General features: G+C 39.2%; 1 protein-coding gene and 4 long non-coding RNA genes across 10 annotated transcripts in view; 2 read left to right on the top strand and 3 right to left on the bottom strand.

The window, feature by feature from the left end:
- Positions 1-4584, top strand: part of LOC103143654 (uncharacterized) — a 168972-nt gene extending 164388 nt beyond the window's left edge. For both annotated transcript variants that reach the window (XR_476819.2, XR_001663151.1), the window contains exon 5: positions 4262-4584. This is a non-coding gene — a long non-coding RNA (uncharacterized LOC103143654). The remainder of the gene's footprint in view (positions 1-4261) is intronic.
- The window catches only part of LOC107837158 (uncharacterized), a 294598-nt gene that overhangs the window by 18194 nt on the left and 252991 nt on the right, over positions 1-23413 (bottom strand). Inside the window, exon 3 of the long non-coding RNA XR_001663157.1 lies at positions 3830-3834. This is a non-coding gene — a long non-coding RNA (uncharacterized LOC107837158). The remainder of the gene's footprint in view (positions 1-3829; positions 3835-23413) is intronic.
- On the bottom strand, positions 4677-14119 carry LOC107837149 (uncharacterized). 5 transcript variants are annotated; one of them, XR_001663150.1, is made up of 8 exons: positions 7875-8125; positions 6889-7370; positions 6664-6787; positions 5998-6083; positions 5562-5837; positions 5308-5409; positions 4884-5027; positions 4677-4813 (listed from the first exon to the last, which is right to left on the bottom strand). It is a non-coding gene; the product is annotated as an uncharacterized LOC107837149 (long non-coding RNA). The 5 variants fall into 5 exon arrangements; XR_001663144.1 differs by having other exon boundaries at positions 5562-6083; XR_001663148.1 differs by having other exon boundaries at positions 4884-4985; positions 5562-6083.
- LOC107837129 (uncharacterized) lies at positions 8178-13349 on the bottom strand. The gene is made up of 3 exons (XM_016675575.1): positions 13166-13349; positions 11462-11521; positions 8178-10253 (listed from the first exon to the last, which is right to left on the bottom strand). Exons 2-3 carry the CDS (start codon positions 11511-11513, stop codon positions 8323-8325), a joined length of 1983 nt encoding a protein of 660 aa, XP_016531061.1. The 5' UTR covers positions 11514-11521; positions 13166-13349; the 3' UTR covers positions 8178-8322.
- Positions 17555-17950, top strand: LOC107837157 (uncharacterized). Its single transcript, XR_001663156.1, has 2 exons — positions 17555-17695; positions 17872-17950. It is a non-coding gene; the product is annotated as an uncharacterized LOC107837157 (long non-coding RNA).

The following is a 23413-nucleotide window of genomic DNA, read 5'->3' as shown; positions in this document are numbered from 1 at the left end:
GGTTAGACTGCATGTAGAGACTGACAGGTATTTGTGAAACTTGACACGGTTGCTGTTTAAGTCTCTAAAGTGCTCTAAGTGCTGTACGTTCTGTTTGCAAATTGCGTTACCAAAATGGTCTCCTGCAAGGCCCAGGAAAGTGGCTGTGCTACCAGAAGAGGTTTCGAGATTAAAAGTGAAAGAACTAAAAAAAAAATTCTGAAAGTCGGCCTTTTGTTTTTGAGTCGTCTTTTTGTCTTCTGCTCTCTGATTGCCACTTGTCTTTTATTGATTTATTTATTTTGTTTGCTGTATTTTTCAAACAGTTTTGTCTTGTTCTACTTACACTACATGGGTTTTAATGTGAAGAAAGTAATTCATTCACAACTTAAGTGTTGTCTATGAAGTGTGTCGCCTTTGTGATGTGGCTCTGTTTTCTTTATCCCCGGTTTAATGGGAGGAAGTTTTATTAATGATCTGATTGTACATTTTTCTCGAATTTAAGTTTAATTGTTCCAAGAATTAAAAACAATAAGTATCCTCATTGACAGATTAGCCACTCTAGATTTTAATGGTGCATAATTGAAATAAGCAGGAAACCGATTCTATATAGAGCAGGGCATTCTGGGTAAATACAACCAAAACAAATGTGCAAGTCTAGTGTTAGTGTTAAAAATGGCTTGTAGTTTATTTTTTCCAAAGAAAAAAGGAAGTTGTGTACAGTGGTGCCTTCAGAAGTTTTCTAGTCGTTTCCTTCAGTGGTTCTTGATGCAGCGCCACCACAGGCGAGTTGGTGAACGAGTTCTTCACAAGGTTTGGTTCGTTTGACACATTGCAGTGTGAAAGCTAACTTCACCATTTGAAAGTGGAACAAATGATGCAATTTTGTTCCCCAATCAAATAAAGTCTACCAGACTATCAAATGTGAGAATACCTGAATTATTATGGGTTTTCCAGGGACATCGTATAGCCAACCATGTAACTATTTTAACTTGAGTTGGTAAAAATATGCTACATATATCAAATATGACTTAAAAGAAATTTGACTTTGTAATTTAATGCCTTGAATTTGGGCTCTGCTGTTTTAAAAACTCCTGCTCTTTCTGAAACTCCACCTTCAGGAACTCATCACAACATGGCTCCTCTATTAACCCTTTAACAATGTTTTTATCTGTGTTGCACTGAGAAGCAGCTCCTATTATGAGCTCAGGGGATGTGCTGGTCCACCAAGTGATTGCTAATTGCTGGAGCTAGTCTGTAGGAGCTGAGTGTGGGGAGTCACGAGGGAAAGCTGCTCTGGGAAGCAGAAGTTTGGAAACTGCACCGACTCAAAGGCGGGGCTAGTTCCACCCAGGTGTTCTGCACAGCTGAACGGTTGCCACGGGAGATTAAAGGATTTCTCAAACATGTATGAAAGAATCAAAGCAACACTCCAGATATGTTTTGATGAGGGACTAGTATAACATAATGTAGAGCTCAAAAAAGTTAGTTTTACATAGTACTGGCTGTTCCTTGACCTTTCTATACCATTCTGGTGCTTGTTGTGAACGTCGAGTTGTTTTTACCATGTATAGATTGAATTTCTGACATGTGATTGCCTCATTCTCTGTGTTAACAAGCAATAGGAAGGTGGACTTAATAATTTTGCTGAGTGTATTTCTACACATAAAAACATAATACAAATCCTCACGTTGCTCAGCTGATCACTAGGGATTAATACGCATTCATAGACAATGGTTAGTGCCACTGCACCACCCTGGGGTCAGCTTGTCGGCATAGCCTCAACCATTGCCCTCCAGCACCATGTTTCCATTCGGTACAACAATCCTAAACTGAATCACTGGCTAGCGCCATGCACACACACACACGCAGTGAAGACTGCTTTCACCTTTCAGGTCCAGACGTGTTCACAAGGTGGTGAAAAGGGAAAGTGGGTTACAAGGTGGACGGCTGGAAACCACAGAACTGAGGCATACTTGGGAAAAGTAACAAATACAGGTTGCTAGGACACCGAGGAGAAAGTTGTTGCTGTTTCTTTATTCTTTCACATGCTTCTCGGGGACCGACTGGGTATGTAGTCAGTCCTCGCCTCTATTTCACAGTTTAGGCAAGGAAATTGTTCACATTTGACAGTTTCAAGCCTCCCTATTAGCTGGAAGTGTTATTAAAATGATGATTGCGACCACACGTTTAGTAAAACAGACTCGGGAGAAATAAAACATTAACGGTTCCTTAAAAGTGCGGAGTCCATGACTCTGTCCAGTTTGTCATCTATTTATCTAATGACTCCTTCACAGTTTAGACAGAGAGGTAGATTCTGTCCATTTCTGTATGCCTAAAAAAGCACAGTGCTGTCATAACCCTAATCACCTAACTGCCCTGCCCTGCCTCATTAGAAAACAAGCCTAACTGGAAAATCGCCTTAAGTGGCCCAAATTAATGAAAGCTTCACGTCTGGTGCTGAGTCATCTAAAGGCTCGAGTCTGTGCGACGTCACCACAAAGGAAATGGTTGCTCCATAAACTGTCAGTGGTCATTTGAGTAGCCGTGTAGAGACGGACACTTACCCTGTGTGCATCACTACAGGTCAAGGTTTTCACTACGGTGCTGCGTGAGCATTGAGTTGACCCTTCCTTTGTCATGCTTGGGAGAACAGTAAAATTAACGTGTTTACATTTGAAATACTTGGCTTTTCATCTACTTTCGCCAACAGGTTGATGCTGGCCAGCTGGCTCATGAGGGCTGGGCTATTATTTAAGACTTCAGAGGTTGTTTGCTCTTCTGCGTTGTGCTGGCATTTTGTTTTGGTGGTCAGTCTTGATTTATAATTCTGACAACATCTGTATTTCATACCTTCCCATGGGTGATTGGGTGTTAGCAGCCATGCTAACATGATGTTTTAACATTCATGTTGGTCAGCAGGGGCTTTGACCCATCCCACCATGACGCTTGTAAACTCTCCGGTATCTCTGGTCTTGTGGATACAGTCAATCAGCACAAAGGAAAAATAAGTGGCGGTTCTAGATTGGCTGCCTTGCAAACTCCAGCCAATCGGATGTGAAGTAGCACTGCACAGAGATATTTCATCTTCCAAAGCTGCAATCTTTTGAGTATCTTAGGTATGATTTATTAAACAATTTGCAATAGCAGCTTTTCTGCATATTCTGGAATCTGTATTTTCACAGAAGTCCCTTGTGGTTTTAACAATGTGAAAAAGTTGTAGAGGTACAAGTAACCTTGGCAACCAGTGTAAATAAAGAATAAATACATAAAAATAATGTCAAGACACGAAATGATAAGGACAGTTATTTTAAGATATTTGCCAATGTTAATGTATGATATGAGTTTATGACAGTATATTATTGATATGCTTCACATGGCACCTTATAAATGCTGTTTGTTTTTTTAATTGGTGGCTTTCTGATTAAAAGATAAAAGTTCAAGACTGAATTCTGGAGACGATTCAGAAAAGTCATTTTCTCTGTAATGAAGAAGATTTCCCTTCTTACCTCCCTCTGTGTGTCCATCCAGTCTGGCCACGGCTCCGACTCCCCAGGCCAAAGACTGAGGTTGGGATGATGAGTTTGGCAAAATAAGGAATCAGTAACACAAATAATTTCTCTATCAACACTTCAGTCTTCCACAGAGAAGTGAACGGTAAATGCTTTCAAAAGATGAGAGACAGATGGTTGGACTGCTGGAAGGAAAAAAACAACTTATTACCATTCAATTATATTTTTATGCTTTTAAATGAATGTTTTTTCTGAAGTGGTTTCAGGTGTTCACAGATTTCAGCTGATCATGTTGGTCCCTAACTCTTGTGAATACTAAGAGTCCACCGTCCTCAAACCTGGACTGAGTTATGGTTTGATTATACATTTTCTAAAAAAAAAATGATTTGTGAAACTGTAATTCTATTCACATAAGCAGAAAAGTGGGGATTTCTAATTTTCTCCCAATTTAGCTAACTTCCTGCCTTGTTCTTACAAACCCACGATCATGTCTCATCTGGTCTCATGAGAGGAATCTATTTTCACATATTAGTTTGAAAGAATCCACATAAAATATATAACAATGCAATGACTTAAGGGTTTGTAGCTCCTGTCTTGGTTGTTTGTTGACCATTGTGTAGCTTTATCATTTTATGATTAAGTCTGATTGTTTTTTTTTTGTTTTTTTTGCTTTTTTTTCATATTTCTCAATCATTTCAAAAATATTTCAGCCAAACTCTTATTGTAACACATTATTTTGTCAGTAACGTCCGTCTCTCTCGTGTCTGCAGGTTGTTGGTTCATGTCTTCATGCTGGGCAGCTGGACGGTGTTGCTGGTGGAAGCCGTCCTGACCGGCACCGTCTCTCTCTGCTCACTGTTCCTGTTCGTCACTCTGGTTCACAGCAACTGAAGAAAAAGCAGCAGGCCGTAAAGCTGCGTTATGGACCATCGATAATGAAAACAATAATGAATAGAAAACAAATCTGCCTTCTAACTATTTATTCTGATATTTTGTTTTGGCATTTGAATAATCAGAATCTCGTCTCCAGCCAGGCACCAGAAACCTTACTGTCCGTTTTGAGAGTCATTGATGTTTTGACAGGAGAGTGGAGGAGCTGAGGAAACAGAACAAATTTTAGAAACACAGAGACAAACACAAGTCATTAAATACTGAAACTTTGTTGAGATGTCTGAGCAGCTTTACCTGTTACATCCAGAGTAATGGCGTCAGGTGAGGTCCATCTCCCCAGCGGTTGGTCTGTCTCAAACCTGAAGTGATACTGGCCCAGCTTTACACCCTGAGTCTGAACTGAACAGCTGGAACAGCTTCCCCCGGCGTAGCTAGAATGCAGGCAGCATGTCAGTAACGTAATTTTACTGTAACAATAACAGCACTTGCAGTTCTTCTCACCACGGTGAGACGGGTTGATCTGGTTGGGGTCAGTGTGGTGAGCAAACTCCCTGTGACCCTCAACAGAAACACGGACCCACATAACGCGCCTCACAGTGTGACCTGGGGAGTTTTACACAATGTGGTTGTTCACTGAAACATATCCTGAAACTATAAACAACAACATATTTTACTGATGCTTTATGAGATTCACTGACACAACAAACTATTAGTGTGAAGTGGGGGGGAAAAAATCAAACTTTTCAGATTTCTTATACTACAAAAAAAAAAAAAAAAAAGTGACAGAACTTTCCTGCCACTCCAAAATAAAAAAAAACATTTAGTTTGGGTCTGTTACATGAAACTCCAACAAAGTATATTTACTTGTTTTCACAAACATTTGAACCGTCCATCTAAAGAAATGCAAAATGAACAAATGATCGACCTGAGGGGTAGCCATGACGACAGGGCAGAGTCGCTGTAGTTCCTGCTCTTCTGGAAAACGACACACTTCACCTGCTCTGAGTACCTAGAAGACGCAAACGCCCTGACAATCTTTCAGTTGTCAGGGCTCTGATTTAGGAATCTATGCACAAAAAATACAAGTAACAAAACATTTGAAGCAAACAAATACATATGTTACAGTAAAAATCATGGAAGTACACAAGAGGTCAAACCATTTAAATCTCAAGAACTCACCCTCAGAGCAACTGCATCCACCTCAGCCAGTCGGATAAATTCAGGCACGTCAGGATGTTTATGTCCCTGACAGTGATGGAGGTGAGGAGGTTTTAAACCCCCATCCACATCCCTCCAGGTGGGAGGTGGATGGGGGGCGTCATTGTTTGACCCATTTCCACTGTTGATTTTTATTCCACTTCTCCATCTGAATCTGCCTCAAAAGATGAGCTGAAAGAAGAAATGGTGACATCCATGTGATCTCATCACTTCTGCAGCGGTTTCAGAGACACATGTCTGCTACAAGTCAAATGTCATTAACCTGCAGTACCTGCTAGATTCATTTGTTATGCAACAGTCATTCCTTCTTCTTCTGCTCCTTCTCTCTTAGGTGGGAAAAACGTACTCATAGTAGGTTTTTTAAAGTTAACTTCACCCAAAAAAGGCTAATTATTACTTTAGTGGATTCACAGGAAGGGGCTAAAGGCAGCCTGGCATCTTCATGGGAATTTCCAAAATAAAAACTCCTAAATGCTGATCAACCTTAAAGTAAAGCGTAAGAAATGGTTCAGTAATATTTTACAGGAATCATAAATATCATTCAATACTACATCAGTTATCATGTACAAAGTTAGACATAATTCCTAACATTCTGGAAGTTTTCAGTGTGTGATTATGCCACTGCAATTTGAGAAATAAAAGAATTTTCAAGATTGTTTCGGCACTAAAGCTGCTGATAAATGTGTTAAAATCCAAACAAACTCAGACTTTTTTAATAGAAGCACGTAGAAAGATGCAGGTATTATAGAACTGCTTTGAGTCATGTGCAAAAGACCAACAGGTGGTCACAAACAGTGGGGAATTTAATGAGAATTGTTTACTGCACTGTATGTATAAAAGTGTTTTATCATTGCTCACTGTAAATAAACTTTTTGCATATTAAAATTAGTTTATTTTTGCAGGATATGTCTATATATGATAGATAGATAGATATGATAGATATATTTTCCTTCCTGCTAGATATATGATCTAGCAGGTTTTAATTCTTGAATAATTAAGAAAATAATCTCAACTATAAAATGGCTGAAAAGTTAAGGATGTAAAAAATGTATTTAGTACTAACAGATGGTGTGTAAACCTGGGGCCACTGGATCATATGCCTTTTTTGACAGGCATAGTATTTTCATTTTAGTCCTCTGTCTTCTGTCTCCTGATTGGTCCAGGACCGTCGTTTTGTCTCAGTTATGCTGGAGAATCATCACATAATAAGACACACATTCCTTAATTTCTGTCTAAATAACAGATGATTGAAAGAGACTTTCTGATCAAGTCATCATCATGTCCTCACCTTTTCCACAATCTATTACAACCAGTAGCTCAGCAGCTGGAGCAGGTCGTCTTCTGTAATTGTTGGTCAACTCAAGTCATGTGACATGAGTTGACGGAGAAATGAGATAAAGAGAAAAGACAACAGAGTTAAAGAGAAAAATATGCAGCAGACAGAAACAGTTTCTAACTTTCAGCTCAACTCTGCAGTTATATTTGAAATGATTAGTCATGTTGTGCAGATATAAATGTCCTTACATGTTTTTTCCACAGGGTTCTCTTATCTTCCTGGTCATTGTGATGTAGAAATTAAATAAAGAGAAAAGACAACAGGGTTAACAAATAGAATATACATGGACAGAAGAAAGAACGATTTTTAAATTTGACCTCAATTTTATCCATATTTAAAATGAAAGTAAGTTTCCTTACTGTTTTGTTTCCACTGGGTTCTCTTATCTTCCTCCACCTGACTGGTGGTGTTGAAGGTGGAGGTTTACATCCAACCTGGGATGATCAGAGAATCAGAGATGTGAGAAGTCTGAGTCTGGATCAGAGACTAGTTTTGGGTATTTTTTAATGTCTCTTCTCTTTTTATGATCTTTCTGTGTTGCAACACATGAACATGTTATTGGCCAAATAAACCATTTGTTTCATGAGATTAATAGTTTATCTACGTAAAACTTTACTCCATATGCTCTTATTTCCTTCCCTCCCATCCTGTTCTCAAGGGTCCCTCTGAATAAAAGCTCTTAATTAAATCCCTCAATCATAAATTCTATGTTCTCCCTTGTCTTCTAATTTTTTATTGTCCTGATGCTTTAATTTGGTTTCTGATACAACGTATTGTCAGGCAAGCATTCCTTACGTAATGTAAATTTTAACTCTATATGGTTGAACACTTTCTAAATTACTAATAGTGAATTTCTATTTCTATTTAGTAAAGCTGATGGTCCCCACCACCAGCAGGAGCCAAGCAGCATCATGTGAATGTAGAATGCAAAAACTTACAAGCAGTGTGAAAAACAAGGGATCCAGAAGGACAGGAACCACATGGACAACGATGAAAGGATCCAGCAATGAGCAGCTACAACCTGAAAGATTAAAAACTTGGAGAGTGGATTAGTAAAGGAACAAGATAGAATAATTTACTATATTGGAGAGCACCGTGTGGGGAAGAACCGCTATTACACCCTGCAACATGGGGGAGATGAGAGGAAAACGCAAAGATGAAAACCCAGTGCAAGGCTCTACCTAAGACTTCCTCAATCCTGCCAGAATCCTTAACATCTAAAATGCTAAATCTAGTAGCGGGATAAAGAAAAACCCCAGTGCAAGACGCTACCAAAGGCTTCCTCAGGCTTGCTAGAAAGTCATTGACTTTAATTAAAAAACCCTGAGAAATAATGATATCCTAATGTGACTTCCTAAAAGGTCTTCAGTTTTTACGGATCCCAATCTAATCAGAGTCACTTGACAAGACGTAGCGAGGTCTAAACCACACGTGTCTGGAACTCACTGTTTCTGTAATTCCACCAGATGTTGAAGGTGTTGGTTCCTCTTCTATGACCCCTTCAGACTCCACCCAGAAACAGAAGTCAGGGGATGACACAGTTGGATTTTCACAGTGTGTTGATGGCGAAGGACTGAAAACGCGGGGTAACAAAATGGGATCTTCACAGTGTGTCAATGGTGAGGGACTGAGGTCGGGAGAAGAGAAAAAAGGATCCTCATGCACCATCCCTCGTAAGGGACTGAGGACAGGGGATGACAGACCAGGATCCTCACACGACGTCCTTGGTGAGGGACTGAGGACAAGGGATAACAGAATGGGATCTTCATATTCTGTCTTTTGGTAGGGAATGAACAGAGGAGTTGACGGAATGGGCTCGTCCTCCCATTCTTTACCATATCTCCATGCCAACCTTCTGCCGATTCTTTGAAGGACCTCGTCCCAACTGGCATTATCACTATACTTGGTCCTCTTGGCTGGGGACTCCTCTTCAGCAACACTGCCCTTAGTCCTCTTGGTAGGGGGCTCCTCTTTAGCAACAGTGTCCCTGGTCCTCTTGGAGGGGAGCTCATCATCAGCTTGGTTCTCCCTGAACCTCCTGGCAGAGGGCTCCTGTTTAGCATCATCATTATCCTTGGTCCTCTTTGTGGGGAGCTCCTCTTCAGCAACAGTGTCCCTAGTCCTCTTGGCTGGGGGCTGGTCTTCAGCATCACTGTCCTTTGTCCTCTTTCCATTAATGTCAGTCACAGATGTCACATGAGCCGCGTCCTCTTTCAAACCTATCTGATGACTAGGCTTTGGGTCGTCCTCCTTTGTAGCATCCACCATCTTTGTAGTTCTGTTGGCACAGCCAAAAGTCAAAGAAGCCACTAAATTTTTCCAGCCCCCGAGAGGTTGTGGCGAGGTACAGATTGGGCTGAAGTCCTCTGGATTGGGCTCTTGCTTTTTGTCAAGTCCAGATGTGAATATAAAGAGTGAAGAAAGCACGGTACCAAAACTAAGCTTTAATGTTGGGTCGTCCTCCTTCGCAGCATCCACCTTCTTCGTTGTTATCCTGGCTCGGCCAGAAGTCAAAGAAGCCCCGTCCTCTTTCAAACCTTCCTGATGATATTGTGAGGTACTGATAGGTTTGGAGTCCTGTGAATGCAAAATTGGCTCTTCCTCTTTGTCAAGTCCAAATGTGAATGTAAAGCTGGAAGGAAGCACAGTACCAAAACTAAGCTTTGATGATGGGTCATCCTCCTTCACAGCATCCACCTTCTGTGTAATGTTCCTGGTGTGGCCGGAAGTCAAAGAAGACCCGTCCTCTTCCAAACCTACCTGATGATGTTGCGAGGTAGCGATGGGTCTGGACTTCTCTGGATGCAAAATAGGCTCTTCCTGTTTGTCAAGTCCAGATGTGAATTCAAGTGAAGTACAGGGAGCCGTGTCTTCTTGAGGCTTCTGAGCCACCCTAATGTCTTGTATGTATTTGAAATTTTGGGGAAGAATCTCAAGCAACTGTGACGCAACATCGGCACGGTCCATAGTTAGACTACTGTCAGCGGAGCACAGCTGATCAACCATCAAATTCACATGTTTCAATGACTGTTCAAGCACTCCTATGCCCCACAGGAATTTAATGTTTGGTCGAAGGACCTGGACAACCCGAAGTTGGGATTTAAAGTCATCCTGGTCTTCATTATCAACCTCATCTTTATCGGAGCTGGTAGTACAGTCATTACCTACCTCGTCTTCACTGGAGCTGGTAGTATTGCTACCACTGGAGCTGGTAGAACAGTCCATATACTGTGGAGGTGAACTATACCTCAACTCCTCTCCATGGTCTTCAGAAACAATGTCGGCTTCATTTAACCATACCTTACCATGATCCTTACCTTTGTCTGGATGTCCCTCCAACATTGGGGATCCATCTGCTGGAAGCGCCATAGTATGGCCTGTGAAGGAAAGAAACAAAGCAAAAAAAAAAAGCTATAATTCAGTATCTTGAAGTTCACAAAAGTCCAAAGCAATGTTTCAAGGGAACACTGAAATACCAACAATACAATAACCCAGGTTTGTGAATGTGTTTGTTTTTCTTAAATTAACAATATTATTGCTATACCAGATACAACAAGAACGGGAATTAAGAGATAAAATGTCTATATGCTAACACATACAGTAAGTCACTAAACAATTTAAATTAACTCACAAATTTGTTTCACCCCACAACTGCAAAAGAGACCTATTAAAGTTATATATTGTTAACGGCGGCCACGGATGGATTGTAAAGGTACGGGATAATAACCACTCCAGGAGGGAATAATGTAGATCTTCTTTTAATGAAGATAACCGAACCTGAGAACAACTGGATAGTTCATGTGCTCTAACGCCGATGCAGACTAACTTTACATGTCCACATCAGAGTCAGCGAGCATCCAGAACTAAAACAAAAACATTCCCCCCAGAACACACAACTGCTGCATGCAGAATTCTGTTAACGAAGTAAATGAACAGTAACGCACTTAAACTCAGATCAGTCTAGTCAGTATGGGAAATGATACAGAGACAAGCAGATGCATACAAGTACTACACTATTTCAAAGAAGTCATCAACATTTCAAATAATTGGACACCAAAGTAATCAACCCTGATGTTCTTAGATTAAATATCCCCATTTTCTTTTTCAGATCAATTCACCCATGTTTCCTGGCTATGCTTAAAATAAATAAATAAATAAATAAATAAATAAAAAGACATCAACATGTCCCTATCTTGAAAAAAATAATGAAACTAAACAATTAAAATATAGGCTATTATAAGGGTAAATACTATTTTTTTATGTTTTTAAAAAATAATACTAAATATTTAATGTATTTCATTTAGCGTATCCATGGAAACTGAGTGTTTATCACGGCATTTTTCAAAAAATAACTTTCAAAAACAAGCTAATTTTCCAGGAATTTGACGTTAATTTAACTAATTTGAATATAATTAAGTAAAATACATTTCTTAAATCATTATACCACATTTAAAAATTCCTGACATTTCCAGCGAAATTCAGTCAAGAATAAAGCTCATTGGATAAGAAAGGTGCTATCNCTTACCTTTGTCTGGATGTCCCTCCAACATTGGGGATCCATCTGCTGGAAGCGCCATAGTATGGCCTGTGAAGGAAAGAAACAAAGCAAAAAAAAGCTATAATTCAGTATCTTGAAGTTCACAAAAGTCCAAAGCAATGTTTCGAGGGAACACTGAAATACCAACAATACAATAACCCAGGTTTGTGAATGTGTTTGTTTTTCTTTAATTAACAATATTATTGCTATACCAGATGTGATTATAGAACAAGAACGGGAATTAAGAGATAACATGTCTATATGCTAACACATACAGTAAGTCACTAAACAATTTAAATTAACTCACAAATTAGTTTCACCCCACAAATGCAAAAGAGACCTATTAAAGTTATATATTGTTAACGGCGGCCACGGATGGATTGTAAAGGTGCGGGATAATAACCACTCCAGGAGGGAATAATGTAGATCTTCTTTTAATGAAGATAACCGAACCTGAGAACAACTGGATAGTTCACGTGCTCTAACGCCGATGCAGACTAACTTTACATGTCCACACCAGAGTCAGCGAGCATCCAGAACTAAAACAAAAACAAAACATTCCCCCCAGAACACACAACCGCTGCATGCAGAATTCTGTTAACGAAGTAAATGAACAGTAACGCACTTAAACTCAGATCACCCTAGTCAGTATGGGAAATAATGCAGAGACAAGCAGATGCATACAAGTACTACACTATTTCAAAGAAGTCATCAAAATTTCAAAGACACCAAAGTAATCAACCCTGATGTTCTTAGATTAAATATCCCCATTTTCTTTTTCAGATCAATTCACCCATGTTACCTGGCTATGCTTAAAGTAAGTAAGTAAGTAAATAAATAAATAAATAAATAAATAAAAGACATCAACATGTCCCTATCTTGAAAAAAATAATGAAACTAAACAATTAAAATATCCTCCTGACTACCAGTAGTTCATTTTTGTCCTCTGTATTTCTAAACTTGAATATCTCCCACCCCCTGCATTCTACTGAATTAATTCTTTTTGGTATCTGGAGAGGACATTTAGGGCTTTTCAATGATGCCACATGTGAAGAGGTGGGACTTTTGTACGTATCTTTTTCTAATACATAAAAATTGCGTTCATCAGTAATAACACATTTTATGGGAAGAGACAAAGTAAGTGCATAAAACCTTTTATTACCTTACAAAGAATGTGGGATTAAAAAAAATGGTGATTAGACTATTTTTTTTTCCTGGTAATCAGGAGAATTTAGACTATTATAAGGGTAAATACTAATTTTTTTTATGTTTTTAAAAAAATAATACTAAATATTTAATGTATTTCATTTAGCGTATCCATGGAAACTGAGTGTTTATCACGGCATTTTTCAAAAAAAAAAAAAAACTTTCAAAAACAAGCTAATATTCCAGGAATTTGACGTTAATTAACTAATTTGAATATAATTAAATAAAATAAATTTCTTAAATCATTATACCACATTTAAAAATTCCAGACATTTCCAGCGAAATTCAGTCAAGAATAAAGCTCATTGGATAAGAAAGGTGCTATCAAAAAAATGCTACTTGTCTTTTTTTCTACAGCAGTCAGAATTTCTTTAAAACACAAACACAAAATAATCTCGTCTTCGCATAGCATAGCTAAACAAGTCACTAATATCCTAGTAATAACTTGCTTTCGTTTATTAAAAATAGTAGAAGAATGATTTTGACCTTCCAGCTGATCACCCTGCTGATGCTTCTCCTGGCCAGGAACCGTCTTTCGCAGGTTTGTTCACCAAGGGCTTCTTCAGCAAGTTTTGCTAGCAGACTTCTCGACAAGCTCAAACCTTCCGAGGCTTTAAATGCTCCTTTAAGCGTCTCTCTCAAAAGTCCCGTCGCAAAGGGAAAGAATTCAGAAGGTCAGGGTCATTTATAGGGTTGAGAACGCTCATGTCTCCATGACTTTCATTGACGAACACACGCACTGGTCTGTGAGAGAAATTGGACTACAAATAATGCAGGTAATACAAGTATCGCGTTGCCTTGTTTATCACTCCATATGCTGCCACCTACTGGCCAACCAGTCTAAGTTCACAATGACATTTTTACAACACGACTGGTGCGACTTAATTTTTCTGCTTTTATTCTTAACTATGTCAGTTTCGGACCTCCAAATGGGAAAACTTCTCTCTGCCGTGAAGCCTCGATTGGAAAAAAAAATTCAAATTCAAAATTCAATTCAAAAATACTTTATTGACCGAAAAGCAAAATTAAATGTTGTAACTCATTGATTCAGATTCTTCAAACATTTATTGCAGATGGCTGATTGCTGTTGGCAGGAAAGATCTTTTGTAGCGGTCTGTATCACAGCAAATTTGAAGAAGCCTCTGACTGATGATACTATTTTTTCAAGACGGTCTCATAAAGTGCATGGTCAGAGTTGTCCATGATTTTCTTAATTTTATGAAGAATTCTCCATCGTTGCTGTCTTCTCTCTCCTGATTGGCCTAGTGTTGCTGTCTTGTCTGAGTTATGCTGGAGAATCTCTCTCTAAATATAAAAATGATTGAAAGAGACTTTCTGATCAAGTCATCATCATGTCCTCACCTTTTCCACAATCTGTTACAACCAGTAGCTCAGCAGATGGAGCATTACTTCTTGAATTGTTGGTCAACAAGTCATGTGACATGAGTTGACGGAGAAATAAAATAAAGATTAAAGACAACAGAGTTAAAAAAAGAAGGGAATATACCAATGACGTGCAGTCAGGGGAGGCAGGTGAGGCTCTGCCTCACCTGTCATCATGGAAAAATAAAATATAATAAAATCATTTATATTGCAATTTTCACCCTGTGGTTTGTACTATAAAGTATGTATTGTTTTACTTATCTTAGCCAATTCTGATGATTTTTTCTTCAAAATCGCTGGATTTTCGCATTTTCCCATTCAAATGCTCAGAAGCGAAGCCGGTGAGGCAGCAGGAAGCTGAGCCTCACCTGGTATTGCGCAACCTCTCGCTAACTGCACAGGCTGCTATTCTATGGGGGCAAGTTCGTCCTGTTTGTACGCCGGGAATAAAATGGCTAAAAACATTTAATATATGGACTGATTTTCCATAATTTAGCTTATGTATATAATGTACAGTGTTTTTTGTCACCAACTGTGTGTGTATCCTGTTTTGTGTGCGGAGGAGCGATCAGAAACGGCAGAGAACAGACTCCAGGGGAGGCAGGCAGTTCTCCTGCCTCATGGCAGGGGGCGCTCATGATCCCAGATATTGTGACTCCACAACTGCAGAGTAAGACACAGTGCGCTAGCCATGGAGCTAGCCATACAGTAAATAAGTAAAGTACAGCGATATATTTGTTTTCTCCTCTCTTCCGACGTCAACATGAAAGACTACATTTGTACACTTTAACAGTTTTCTACAGTGGATTTTCAATTGAAGCAGGAGATAATATCTAAAGGAAGACCAACACCGGAGCTGAAAGTTTTGCTTCGAGACAGTTTGATGATTCTTAAACGGAGTAGAAAAGACATGCGAGGATAGACTTGGCTCTGGATGAATTGATATTTTTGTGCAGAATTAGCGGTGCATGGATTTCATTGATAAGTAAAGGTAAGACAGCAATAAGATGTTTTTGTTTAGTTTTTTTTTATGAAATGTGCGTTTTGTGGGCTACAGTTTGTATGTCTAAGTAATTCAGTAAAGTAGAAGCGGTAGCTAATCTACCACAGCAATTATTTATTAATAAAACATTAAGCATAAAACATACTACAACATACTGAATATTCTGTTCTGTGTGCAAAATTCTTGAATGTTTTTTGGTGTTAAATCCTAAAACATGAAGTGGCATTGTTGTCAGTTGCTATGGCAACGAGTCTGCATGGCTTGGCGAATACAGATCACTTTGCTGTGGATCATAGCACGAAATTAATACCGACATTTCTAAGTTTCACTGAGTTAACGCGGCTATGGATGACATGTAAAAGATTCGCCTTTTTGCCTCCCAACATTGTATGCAAGCGCAAAATTTCCGTAGGTCTAATAATGTTATTGGACGTGGTGTCTAAGTCATAAGTCAGTGCCTCACCAGCAGTGAACCTCACCGCACGTCACTGGAATATACGCAGTAAAAATGCCCGTGTTAAAATCTTTGGTGTAGCGTTAAATAAAAAGTGTGAGTGTTGTTTTATTAACATCACACAACTTTAAAATAACACTGCCGGTGTAACCTCTGCTCCGTCATATTTTTTTTTTTAAATGAAATGAGATTTTATTCGAACATGATACAAATACAAATATAAAAATAAAATAGTGCACAGTAACAAGAAGTGCATAAGAAAGAAGAGAAAATGCAGATTTTTTGTTTCAGTTAACATATCATGCTCAAAATGGGGTAGGAAGAAGTGAGAACTTATAAACTCCTACCCCCTAAACACTATTTGCACATATTTGCGTTGTTAAATTCCAGTAATTGGTTGGTCTTGCTTAAGCCACACCTTCAAACACAGGGGATATTTACAAATTTAGGAAAACATTATTTATTTGTCTTCAAAATACATTTTAAAAAAATAGAATTTAATAGATGTAAAGTAGTGTTGCTACACACTCGTATACAGTAGGTGGCGGTATGCACTTCAAAGTTGCTTGCGATCCGCCGTAATAGAACAGAAGAAGAAGCCGGTCTTGTGGAACGGCTTTTTCGCACACGAAAGACACAATTCTTTCCTAAGGGTGAGCTAAATACCCAGACATAACTATTGTTTCGTTGGAAATTGTGTTTTTTAATTTGCGACTTCAACAAGCGCACTATATTGCATGGAAAATTCACCAAACTCAAGGTTCCACGTTTTGCCAAATCTAGGCGAACAGGTAAATTTGAATTTTGTTATATTTGGTAAGTTCTAGTGTTATTTTACATCTTGAATAATACTTGTATAGCTCAATGACTTGAAATATTGGCCATGTGTGAATCTAAAAAGCCAACATTGCAAACTGCTAATGTTAAGCCTCCAAGAAGAAGGATGTGGGGATTTCTTTTGGTTATTCCCTTGCAAAGTTGTTCGTTACGTCGTGCATTTTCCTTAAGACTACCCTCAACATAAAAAGATTTAGTTTTTAATCCAACATAAATGCCGAATGTTTTCAAATATTTTGTATAATTTATGGTTTCATTGTGAATGCTGTCTGGTTCATCAGCGTTGCAATAAAGTGTTGCTAGGTAAGGCTAAACTTTTGAGAGGGAACACTAGAGAGCGAAAAGAAATCCTCTATGTCTCCTTGCGCCTATTTGACTATAGAGTTAAAATTTACATTAAGTAATGCTTGCCTGACAATATGTTGTATCAGAAACCAAATTAAAGCATCAGGGCAATAAAAAAATAGAAGACAAGGGAGAACATAGAATTTATGATTGAGGGATTTAATTAAGAGCTTTTATTCAGAGGGACCCTTGAGAACAGGATGGGACGGAAGGAAATAAGAGCATATGGAGTAAAGTTTTACGTAGATAAACTATTAATCTCATGAAACAAATAGTTTATATGGCCAATAACATGTTCATGTGTTGCAACACAGAAAGATCATAAAAAGAGAAGAGACATTAAAAAAATACCCAAAACTTGTCTCTGATCCAGATTCAAACTTCTCAGATCTCTGATTCTCTGATCATCTCAGGTTGGATGATCAGCCTGTAAACCTCCACCTTCAACACCACCAGTCAGGTGGAGGAAGATAAGAGAACCCAGTNTAAAATTTACATTAAGTAAGGAATGCTTGCCTGACAATATGTTGTATCAGAAACCAAATTAAAGCATCAGGACAATAAAAAAAATAGAAGACAAGGGAGAACATAGAATTTATGATTGAGGGATTTAATTAAGAGCTTTTATTCAGAGGGACCCTAGAGAACAGGATGGGAGGGAAGGAAATAAGAGCATATGGAGTAAAGTTTTATGTAGATAAACTATTAATCTCATGAAACAAATGGTTTATATGGCCAATAACATGTTCATGTGTTGCAACACAGAAAGATCACTTAAAGAGAAGAGACATTTAAAAAATACCCAAAACTAGTCTCTGATCCAGATTCAGACTTCTCACATCTCTGATTCTCTGATCATCCCAGGTTGGACACAAAGAAGACACAGAGGACTGAGGGGACACAGAAAATCCTGCTGAAAGTCCATAGAAGAAGTTTCCTGGTGGAATAGGGGGACAGCTGAGGACACAGAATAAGGAGACAGAGATCATGTGAAGTAGGTCCTTCAATAACAAACCAAGCATTGCCATAAAATCCTATGCTGAAATTTCACCTGTTCATGGGTGAGACGTTGAATATTAAACAATTTTAAAAACATTGTAGAAAACCGAGCGTTGGTTTCTGATCCCAGATTCAGATTTTGCAGATCAATAATGTCTCTGATCATCCCAGGTTGGATCTCCTCAGCCTGTAAACCTCCACCTTCAACACCACCAGTCAGGTGGAGGAAGATAAGAGAACCCAGTAGACAAAAAAACTTAAGAAAACCTATTTTAACCCATGTAACAATTTTAAATATGGATGAAATTGAGATCAAATTTCAGACTTTTTCCTTTTTCTGTAGCTGTATATTCTCTTTTTCAACCCCGTTGATGTAAAAAAACAAACAAAAAAATGTGTTACTTGTGCCTCAAACTAAGCTTCTCTATTAGTCTAATCTAATGGCTCATGGCTGCAGCATCTGAAAAAACATAACTATCAAAAAGCGAGTGAGTATTTTTTCAAAGCTATTGGTTCACTTCTTTAGAATGTTGAGATCAACTTAGTTTCTTTTCTTGTGCTGGTGAGACTCCACAGTTGATACCCCCTTATTCACATTTCAGTATTTTATATGTGGAACATGACTCCAAATTGTGCGGAAAATTTGTGATTTTTCATAGAGCATATCTAAAATATTATGAAGAAAATGCAGATTGAGATGCTGAAACACAGAGGAACAATGAAAATGGTTGGTTTGCTTTTGCGAAGCAACTAATCCAGGAGCGCCATTTGTTTTCCTTGGCCCTGATTGGCTGTAACCCCAAGACCACAGACAAAGGTTAAAAGAAAAGTGGAAGACTGTAGATGTCAGCTTTTGCACTGAGCTAAGACCATTTATATAATTCATAATAATGTTTATTGATATTATCTTGTATTTGTTGTAGTGCTAAGATGGTTTCCACTCTGCACATTAATGGATGCTAAGATATAATTGGTGCTTGAACAATTAAAATAGGCAGTTGTAAGCATGTTTAGTTTGGGTCTCAAGTAGTTCCAGATTTCTGCTTCCTGTTTTTAGAGCGGTTTCCTTTCTGCTTTCATCGAAACACACCGGCGTTCACTTAAGCTGAACTGAGAGCTCGGTTTTAGACGGACCAGAGTTCGATTGTGCGTTCGCACCTCCCAAAACAAACCAGACTTTCTAGGCTAACGGAGTAGAGTTTGATTAAAGCGACAGGGCTGGTGTGAGTACATCTTTAAAAACGGTCCAGTTTCTTCTTGCCATACAATATTCCTAAGTGAACGTTTCAAAAGCAGTGTGCCAATACCGTTTCAGTAGCTCGAACCTCGGTAAGGTTTTGAACAGCGTTATGTCTTGCCTGTACTTTGAGACTAATCAGTTTTGAGTACAGATGACGCCACCTCCATGCCACCCTCCAACAGCTCATATGTTAGGTCCTTCATGTCGCCTCCCCCTGCTCATATCTAATTCACTGACTGCATCACTGCCTGTCCAGACGCACTAAAGTAATTCAAGTATGCCTTGTTTGATTTGGGCCGGGGCCTTTCAAAACTAATACCTGTAAGCCTTATAATACAGTAATTTGTAGCGGCTGGGGTAGGAGAACATGGATTTATCAATAACTGGGCTTATTGAGTTTTGATTTGGGGGTTTTAGCAGGCAGACGAGGGGCACACTGATGGGTTAGGTTAAACGGAGGTTACTCAATAAGGGGGTGGCTGTTATTCCTAAACTGAAGCAGGGGAACTTATAGCGTGTCTGTGAGCAGGCACTGACAGCCTCGTAGACTGACACTCTGTGTATCTCCCATGGGGGAAATGGGTAGAAGACATTCACGCAGCCACATATATGTGCACAAGAAAATGTCGGTATTTAGTCTAGCACACAAGGTTTATAAAAGCCCTATTATAATTTGCCTTTCATCTATTAAGCATTGACTGTGTTTATTTTGTATGAAGGAAAGGAAAATTAAGTATTTCACAGGTAAAACTGTTAAGAGGCATGGATGAGGTAAAGTGCTGCGTACGTCTTAAGCATTTGCTGCCTCTCTCTGGTTTTCTCCCAGAATTGTCGTGCCGTTGTCAACAGATTTAGATTCAGCTCCTATAGCGTAACCGTGGGCCTCTGGGCTGCTTCTCTGATTAATGCTCTTGTTGCCTCATCTGCCAGTTTGGTGGACTTCTACGTCTTGGTAGGTTTGCCGTTGTGGTACCCTGCCCATTGCCTTCCTATGAAATCTTGCTCAGTCCTTGTCTTCCTTCAGCGCTCCGTCTAGCATTTAATTGACAGTGGCAGGAGATGTGACGTTGAGTTTCCGTGTTGTTTTTGAATTGCAGTTCCCCTAAGGTTTTAGTTTTGTCAATGGCGGCGGAGAAAGCGAAGGGAGCCATTCGGTCTGGTTTTTTGGCCATGCTTCCAAATATTGAGGGATTAAAGTCAAATGTCAGTCTGTGTTTTTTAAAGTGAAATTTGCTGCTGAGCACACCAGTCTGACTCCCCTCGTTCATCTTTTCACTTGTATTTACAGCTCTATGTTGCTGACCGTAGTACAAGACCGCGCCACTGTGAACTAAGTAACCCTCTGAAGAGAGGCTTTTTGATAAAAAAATAAATAAATAGGTATTGTGATTAGTTTGTATTAAGTTATCATTGACAACCTGGCTTAAATCCTAACCAGATTAATGTAATTGATGTTTTCACACCTGCATTTTTAACGAGTTCTTCCCTTATGCTCTCTGCCATTCTGCTTCCCTCTTGCTCCATGTCTTGACACCTGCCGATTATATCATGAACAACATTACTGCAGTTAGCCGGTACAATACAAATCTCTATCATAGGCCATATGTCTGTTGTTTCTACAGCGTACCGCATGTATCGCACATTCCTAGTCTACAGTCGTATTTCATTAATTGCAGAAGACTTCCAGCAGAAGATGATACGTGATGGATCTAAGGGGTGTATTTAATGTACTTCCAAACTTTTTATATGGAGTACAACTAAATGCATATGTGCCCACAGAACCACAAACATACAACCCACAAAGGGAATGCATTAGGTTTCCTGCTTACTGTCTCTGGGTCATACAGGGCTCCTGAGCCAGGAAAGTGGCTGCATAATGAGCAGCGGAGATGAAAGCAGCTCTCCAGGCAGCAGGAGGTACACTTCTTTGCACTGGGAAGCTTTCTTTTTCTTTTTTGGGAGGGCTGGGACTATCTAATTCCAAATCTCTGAGGACAAAACAGGAGCAGACAGAGCAGATGGTAGTGATAAGATAAAACCTCCTCCAGAGGGAACGAACGCAGGAACACATGTTGAATGGTTGTTTACCAGAAATCATTGCAACACTGGAAGATTTTATTTTCTATATTTTGGAGCTATTTAAAGTTTGTCAAATGAATCAATTACAATGGGGTAAAGAAGTATTTGATACGACATAGTAATTTTCCAAGTTTCCCTTCTTGAGCAGAAGAGACATCTCTAATGTTCATTGCATTGTAGTGATTAGTTTGTATTAAGTTATCATTTCATTTGAGACATGGAATCAACATAAATATCAATAAAGCCACATTGTATGATTTTCTTTTTTAATAGCCAACTTGGATTTTATTACATCAGATCTTTTATTACAGATCTCTTCAAATTCTTTGAATTTTCAGGGCTGTTGCTGGGCAACAGATTTTCAGATCCCTCCAACTATTTCCTTTTGGGTTCTGGTCTAGAGTGTGGCTAGACCACATCAGGACCTTGGCATGCTTCTTTCCGAGTCACTCCTTAGTTCCTGTGACTGTATGTTTCAGGCCATTATCATGCTGGAAGATCCATCTTTAGTGTTCCTGCAGAGGGAAATAGGTTGATGTCCAAAATCTCAAAATACTCTATCCTATCTATCCTCTCCTCAATACGGTGCAGTCTTCCTGTTATTTCTGCAGAAAAGCACCCACAAAGCATCATTTTTCCATCCTGTACTTTCACGGTTGGATGGTGTTTTTTGGACTGTACTTCTTCTTCTTCCTCCAAACACAATGAGTGGAGTTTGTTCTAAAAGGTTCTAGTGTGGTCCCATCAGACCACACGACCTTCTTCCCGGCCCCATCTGGATCCTCCAGATGACCATTGGCAACCTTCAGATGGTCATGAACATGTGCTGACCCGAGCAAGGGGACCTTGTATGCATGGCAGGATCTTAATCTATGATGGCACAGTGTGTTACTAATGGTGAAATTTAATATTTCTGCTGCTGGTAACCTTGGTAACTATGGCCCCAGCTCTCCTCAGGTCATTGACCAGGTTCTCTCATTTAATTCTGGGCTGACTTTTCACCGTTCTCAAAATCATTGAGACCCCAAAAGGCGAGAACCAGCAAGGAGTTTTAGGAATATTTCTGGAGCATGTAGGGGAATTTCATTGATTGATGAAAATATCCTGGCTTTTAAATTGACTGCATGGAAGAAGACAGGCTTTCTTAGACGTCCTCCCCGAGCTGTTGCCTAGCTGGAGGCAAAGTGCTGTGGAGTGGAGATGAGTGCAGAAAAATTGAATGCAACGGATTACGCTTCAGCTTTGCAGCTGATGTTGACATAGGGTAAGTGCAGCTTTACGGATGAACGGCAAAATAAGTTTCCTTCATATCATTCATCCCTAATACCTCCAGCTTGCACCACCTGTCACTCGCACACCATCCTCCTGCCACTCGGTCCCAACTCACCTTCTCCTTCCCTAAACAAAAGTTCCTCGTCTTATATTGACAATTCAACAGGTACAACAACTTTTTTAGTTAATGTACTAAAAAAGTACAATAACTTTAAGTTTTTAGAAGGTACAGCAATTTCAACTTTCTGCTTTGGGCAAAAATAAAGCTTAAAAATGTCACAACTTTGACCACAACCTTTTGAGAAAAAAAAGCCACAAAATAAAGAATTGTAGGCCATAGCAATCACAAAAAAACCCACATCTTAACATTCTAGATTTTATATCATAAGCTATTTTGTTTTGTTCTACCTCTCAGAAGCCAAAGAAAAGACATGAGGTTTTAACCTGACCAAATTTTTGAAAGACCCTTTAGATATCATGATTCCCAAAAGTAGTTGGAAAATTCAGTTTTAACTATTACTAACTGTTAAGAGGTCTGAAAGTGCGACCTAGTTGCTCTCTTTTATTGTCTAGCAATTCCACAGGTTAATGATTGTTGGATTTTAGGCCGTGCACATGCAGTCCCAAACGTATTCTACTCTCAGACCCTCAAAGGAAAATAAAACACCCTGACATATGTTTCCAAAATCCAGTTGTGACTGTGGTTGTGTAGTTAATTAGAACCAATGTGGCCGCACTGTTAATCACCTCCATCCCAGGCCCACTCTCAGTTTGTTAATACTGGATCTGTGAGATTACCTAGACTTAATGGACTCATTAATTACACTCACTTCGCTGTGTTTTTAATTAGTCATCTGTTCATGTGGTTGGATTTTTTTTTTCCCCTTTTGGATTGCCAGGAGCTCCAGCGTTATGAGGCGTTACTCATAACACCGGCACTTTGGCCAACTTGAAAGAGAGAACAAATGATGTGTCGGAGACTGGGCAAAAAAAGTGAGAGTGCAGAGCTGCGTGTCTGCTTTGTTTCTGCTAGGGTTGTCTTCGGGAATGGCTCGAAGGGACTGGTGAACTTTTTCTTTTTTTTTTTTTTTTTTTTTTTCTTCAGCATCCACAGATGTGTGT

This window comes from Poecilia formosa, unplaced genomic scaffold (genome assembly GCF_000485575.1).
Source record: "Poecilia formosa unplaced genomic scaffold, Poecilia_formosa-5.1.2 Scaffold4, whole genome shotgun sequence".
Classification (NCBI taxonomy): Eukaryota; Metazoa; Chordata; class Actinopteri; order Cyprinodontiformes; family Poeciliidae; genus Poecilia; species Poecilia formosa.
Note: the sequence above shows the minus strand (reverse complement) of the source record. Positions and strands in the feature narration are given on the sequence as shown.

Bases quoted from the DNA above. Each gene is read 5' to 3' on its own strand.
- LOC107837129 (XM_016675575.1), bottom strand. From the start codon at position 11,513: ATGGCGCTTCCAGCAGATGGATCCCCAATGTTGGAGGGACATCCAGAC.